At 44.3% G+C, this 6089-nt stretch overlaps 1 protein-coding gene across 1 annotated transcript; it reads right to left on the reverse strand.

Annotated features, from left to right (window-relative positions):
- Nucleotides 1-711: 711 nt before the first annotated feature.
- LOC308299470 (E3 ubiquitin-protein ligase TRIM39-like) lies at nucleotides 712-2535 on the reverse strand (the record flags this gene model as incomplete). The annotated part of the gene is made up of 1 exon (XM_080743248.1): nucleotides 712-2535. One exon carries the CDS (start codon nucleotides 2533-2535, stop codon nucleotides 892-894), a length of 1644 nt encoding a protein of 547 aa, XP_080599374.1. The 3' UTR covers nucleotides 712-891.
- Between the last annotated feature and the right edge of the window lie 3554 nt (nucleotides 2536-6089).

Consider the following 6089-nt stretch of genomic DNA (forward strand, 5'->3'; position numbering starts at 1 on the left):
AATTGCGAATAACATACAGTATGAATCATCTTGGACATTAATGAACAAAACGTTGAGTTTAACTTAAACCTGAATACCATAAAAGTCAAACTGAATCAAGTCCTTGTACCAAGAAAGAAATATTACACAATTCTACAATCTCACGGAAAGGGATATTTTAATCTAAATACTTAAAGGGATATTCCACTTTCAACAGGGAGCAGTGGTAGGGCTTCTCTCCACATACAAACCCATTGTAACTTCAAACTTCATTTTAACCATGAAAGCTTCATTAAAAACACACATTATTTTTTCTGGAGACTCATTTTACCTTCCTAATACGTGAGCAGGACGTGTTTTTTCGATAACTTTTTTCATTTATTTGTAATAATTATTTGGAAAAATAGAAAAAATGAAATACAAAAAAATAATTATTAAAAATAAATGAAAAATGTTATCGAAAAAACACGGCCTGCTCACATATTAGGAGGGTAGTATGAGTCACCAGAAAAAAATAATGTGTGTTTTTAATGAATCTATCATGGTTAAAATGAAGTATGAAGTTACAATGGGTGTGTGTGGGGAGAGGCCCTGGGCCTAGAGGGCCTGGTAACATTTACATCAAATATCTAAATATTCAATCAAGCTAATTAAAAACTGTTCAGGGTGTTCATAAAAGCCTGATTAGATGATAAAATTACCAAAAAAAAAATTGAAAGTGAAATACCCCTTTAACATTTGTTTCTTTTTGGTTTTTAAGAAAATAAAAGTATGTGGCTACAATTCAGCTATGCAATATTGCGTTTTTGTAAAAAAATGAAATGACGGTTGACCAACATAAACCTGTATGAACCCTACCATAAACACGTTCTAAATTAATACCAACCTTTTCATGTAAAGCTGGGGATTAGTTTAACCTGTGTGATGGACAGGAGAGATGATCAGCGGAGCAGAGTTTTCCCCATCATTATTCAAATCTGGACTGAAGAATGGATAGAGTTTCTCAGTGAAGGTGCAGCTGGTGAAAGAGTAGAGGTGAACTCTGGCCTCCACATCATAAAAGGAGACCAGACCCTCCTCATAATCCACAAACACTCCCACTTTCTGGACCTCCTCTCTTACGGGTAGGAGGACATCATGGTCAGCATTAGCCTCATACCCCTTTCCATCGCACAACCCCATAGTCCAGTAACCATCGTCGGGGGCCAGTGTGATTTTTCCCTTCCTGTTGATGGACTCCCTGGCCACTCCTAAAACCCACTCAGTCTTCCCTTTAACCTGAACCTCATAGTAAAACCTTCCAGAGGAGAAGCCTTGTTTTCCTAAGACAAAGATACATGGAAAGAATCTCTCTTTGTTGTCTGGGAGATTCTTCTTTACTTTTCCATGACTCACTTGTTTTCCATCCTTAGACAGGATGAGTTTGCAGTGTGCTGTATGAAGGTCCAGAGTCACATCCACCTCATATTGCTGGATCCTCCTCAGCTCAGCATCACGCAGGTTCTTCTCCATCTCTTGACTGAGTGTCTTCTCCAGCTGAGCCACAGCTGTCCTCACAGTCCCCACATATGAAGACTGAGGGACGTTGACGTTTGTCCAGTCCTTGATGGGTGGAGGAGTGTTGATGGATGTGATGTTCTGGAGGAGGTGGAGGTGGTCTTCAGAGTGTGAGAGCTGCTTCAGCTCAGAGCTTCTCTTCTTTAACTCAGTGATTTCCTGTTGCAGCTCTTTGATGAAGCATTCAGCCTGTTTCTCTGTTGTTTTCTGCTTCTTTTCAATCACATCAATGAGCTCAGCCTGGCTTCTCTGAATACAGCTGATCAGAGCAGTGAAGACCTGCACACTGTCTGCTATCTCTCTGTCTGCATCTTTCTTACTGAGCTGTACTGAGTGTTGGACCTCCTGAATCTTCTCTTGTCTCTCCTGGATCATCTGCAGAACTTCGGCCTCTGTCTTTCCCAGCTCAACCTTCTTTTCTTCATATGCCTCTTCCAGAGATACAATCTGATGTGACTTGTGGTCTGACTCAGTGCAGAACTGACAAACACACACAAGGTCAGTCTTACAGAACAGCTCCAGAGGTCTGTCATGTTTCTTACAGAGAATGTCGTCCAGGTTCTTTACAGGGTCAATTAGTTTGTGTCGTTTTAACCGTGTGACTCTGTGGTGAGGCTCCAGGTGAGTCTCACAGTAGGAGGTCAGACACACCAGGCAGGACTTCAGGGCTTTGAGTTTGGTCTCAGTACAGACGTCACAGGAGACTTCTTCTGGTTCAGCATGTTCTTGGTTTGTGCTGGAAGTTTGTCTCAGCAGTTTTAACTTCCTATACTGATCAGCCATCTCTGCAAGAACTTTATTAACAGAGAATTCTGGTCTTGTATAAAAGGTTTTGTTACACAGTGGACACTGACACACATCGGTACTGTCCCAGTAATGTGTGATGCAGGTGTTGCAGTAGTTGTGTCCACATGGAGTGCTGATTGGATCAGTGAACACATCCAGACAGATAGAACACAGGAACTGCTCTTCAGACAGGAGACTGCTGGCAGACGCCATTTCCACACACTGAAAATAAAAGTGCACAAAATGTAGTTTTGGATGTTACTTCAAACACTACAGTATAGTGTAGTTAACACCAGAGATTATGTTTTTGCCCCTGTCCGTCTGTGTGTCTGTAAGCAGCTAAACTCTGCCAACATCCCATTAGTCAGGGACCCACAAGCCCAAAAGCTCAAAGAATAGGGGTGATACCTGTGATGTCTTTTTATTTCATTTCTGTTTTATCTATTAGTTTGGTCATTAAGGTCCACAGAATGACAGGCCTGCTCTGCCAGAAACATCGCGAAAAAAAGTTAAGGCCATTTGTATATTCACTGTCCCATCGACTTCACTTTACAGGAAAAGAAAATATTTAAAAAATAAATAAAAAATAAATGTGCTTTAAGTAGCATGTGAGGGGTCAAACCAGGGGTTCTTCATGATTCTGAATCCATTGCAAGCATTTTTTTTTGCTGAAAAACATTCCTAGGGCAAAATATCGGCACCCCCAAATGTTTTGATGACTCGGCACTTTTTACAATTTTGGGGGGCCAAAATGTTGCCCAAGGAATGTTTTTCATGCAAAACAAATGCATGCAATGGATTCAGAATCATGAAGAACCCCTAGTTTGACCGCTCACATGCTACAGTATTTTCCGGACTATAAGGCGCACCGGACTATAAGGCGCACTGTCAATGAATGGTCTATTTTCGAACTGTTTTCATATATAAGGCGCACCGGACTATAAGGCGCACATAATAGACGCTATGCATCCAACAGATGGAGCTGTGCTAAAGGGAATGTCAATGTCAATGAATGATCCATATATAAGGCGCACTGGACTATAAGGCGCACTGTCGTTTTTTGAGAAAATTAAAGGGACTACACCATGCTTTTAAAAGTCTATTTTTTGAATAAATATATGCTCAAAATTGAGTCTTAGACAGGTCTTAACCCTCAACAAACACTCTGACCATTCCTTTTGTTTCTACTAGCTGTGCTATAATTAGGCTCTGCAGCTGCAATACCAAAACGGCCTTTGTTTGCTCAGGGGCGCATCTAGTGGGGTTTTTCCACCCCTCCCCCCTCCCCTCCTCTCCACTCCTCCAACGTTGACAACACATAATGTTAATATTGGGCCAATACAAAAATAGGATAATGTTGCAGCTCTGATTATAGCCTACTGTAGGCCTATGTTGTAGGCCTACTGTAGGCCTGTATGATATAAGCCTACTGTCAAATGACACAGGGCGACCGTTGCTAGACCAGACATTAGAGAACGTTAATCTACATTAGACAATCAACCCCACCCGCATTGTATTTATGTATAATGTATAAAAAATTATGAAATATAACAGCCCATAAACCATAAAACTGTCTCCGCGACTCACAAATGGGTCCCGACACAGTGTTTGGGAAACAGAGGGAAGCATCCATTTCATATAATAGTAAAGTACGTTCAGAATCGGCGATCGCTGTTTGGGGACAGTGAGGGGAGAGGCGGGGTGTTTTAGCCCACTCTAGCCGGGGACAGCGAAGGGAAGACCGGGGGTGTGTGTGCCCTCTGTTGCCGGCCAGCTCCCTCTATAGCCTGGCCACCTGGCCACCGCGGCGAGCTCCCACCCGGCCACCGCGGCGAGCTCCGCGGCGAGCTCCCACCCGGCCACCGCGGCCGGCCACCGCGGCCGGCCACCGCGGCGAGCTCCGCGGCGAGCTCCCACCCGGCCACCGCGGCGAGCTCCCACCCGGCCACCGCGGCTCGCTCCGCGACGAGCACCCACCCGGGCACCGCGGCGAGCTCCGCGGCGAGCTCCCACCCGGCCACCGCGGCGAGCTCCCACCCGGCCACCGCGGCTCGCTCCGCGGCGAGCTCCCACCCGGCCACCGCGGCTCGCTCCGTCACTGGATTGAAAATTTAGGCCCAGGCTTCAGAAGGCCTCGGATCATTAAAAATTGTCTTTTGTTTCCTTGTTAGAAGGGACAAAGCTTGGGTCCTCGCAGTCTATAATGTCACATATATAGTGCAATCCAGGAACGTTAAGACTTCTCCTTGGACATGTTGATAGCAAAAATGTTGATAGAATAAAAGAAGGAAATGACTGTCTACTATACAGGGAGGCAGAGTGAGAGCACTGAGTGAGCAGCCCCAGAACAGTAAGCCAGCTGCAGATGGAGGTGGAGGCTAAGCAAATTAGAAACAAATGAGGGGCTGGGTTTACAACAGTAGCTCTGGTTTTTACCCGAAAGGTGGGGGGGGGGGGGGAACGCGTGTGACGTCACATGTGTCAACTCTCAGAACAGCACTGTTCTGAGAACCCGTGGAAAGCTTTTCAACTCTGCCTTCCCAAAAACAGAGAAAGACACAATGGTCAGAAATAGGACTTTGTGAGGATAGAAGGTGCCAGTGGGACCCCAAAAAAAGGTTTTAAAATAGAAAAAGTGAAAATTCATGGTGTAGGTCCTTTAAAGGCTTTTAAGTGCGCCTTATAGTCCGGAAAATACGGTACTTAAACCATATTTATTTTTTGTATTCTTTTCCTGTATAGTGAAGTCGATGGGATAGTGAATATACAAATGGCCATAACCTTTTTTCGCGATGTTTCTGGCAGAGCAGGCCCCTCATTCTGTGGACCTTAATGACCAAACTAATAGATAAAACAGAAATAAAAAGTACGGCAGAACATCACAGGTCCTCTCCCATTATCAGGGACTGGATCCCTGACTACATACAATAAAAGCGTCCCTTGATTCCTTGGATCATGGCAAAAGGTTACACATTATATCTGCAGTCATGTGATCAGTCAGAGTTTTCATATTCAATTCTGATTGGCTATTATTAACTTCCAACATTTGTGGGTCCGGGATAGCCAACCTGGCCTGGCGGAGACCTGCGTTCCGAACAGGGCACTATTCTAGTTGAAAACAGTGCAACTCTGAGTGCAGACTGAGTAATACGTCTTGATCACATGACTTAAGAGACAATGGGCCCTATTTTCGTCGGTGCCTTAACCTTTATGCCCAAACTTCTTTGCCTGTTTTTTGAACTATTTAAACAGACAAGCATAGACAGATACACACACGGCCACGTATAGGAGACGGTGTGACTACAGCTCAAAAATAGGGCCCAATGTGTATGGATCTGTATGATTTTTGAACAAAAATGTAGCAGATAGTGTCAGAGTGTGTTTTGAAGAAATAATTGTTAAAATCTACCCTGGCACAAATGGCAGGAACCTAAATAGGGAGTTGCATCATGATACAAGGGGAGAAAACATATGATTGCTTGACCTATATTTGAAAACAAATTGTGGTCGTCATTATGTTGCACCCCCTTCCCTAGAGGGGGGCTGTAACAGGTTCGGGGGGGACTGTATTACCCAGGGTACAAGAGTTATAGGCCAAAAATATAAAGGGCTCTTATAGCGCCACCATGAGGCCGATTTCAGAAATGTGTGGCTCTGGTTCTTTCTTGACCTACCGGGAGTGTGCATGTCAAGTTTATCACCGATCGGTACAAAGGTGACAAAGATAAGCTGCTCACGCACGCACGCACCAAACACTGAGTCGGTAC

Source organism: Nannobrachium achirus, assembly GCF_963921795.1.
Source record: "Nannobrachium achirus genome assembly, chromosome: 15".
Taxonomy (NCBI): domain Eukaryota; kingdom Metazoa; phylum Chordata; class Actinopteri; order Myctophiformes; family Myctophidae; genus Nannobrachium; species Nannobrachium achirus.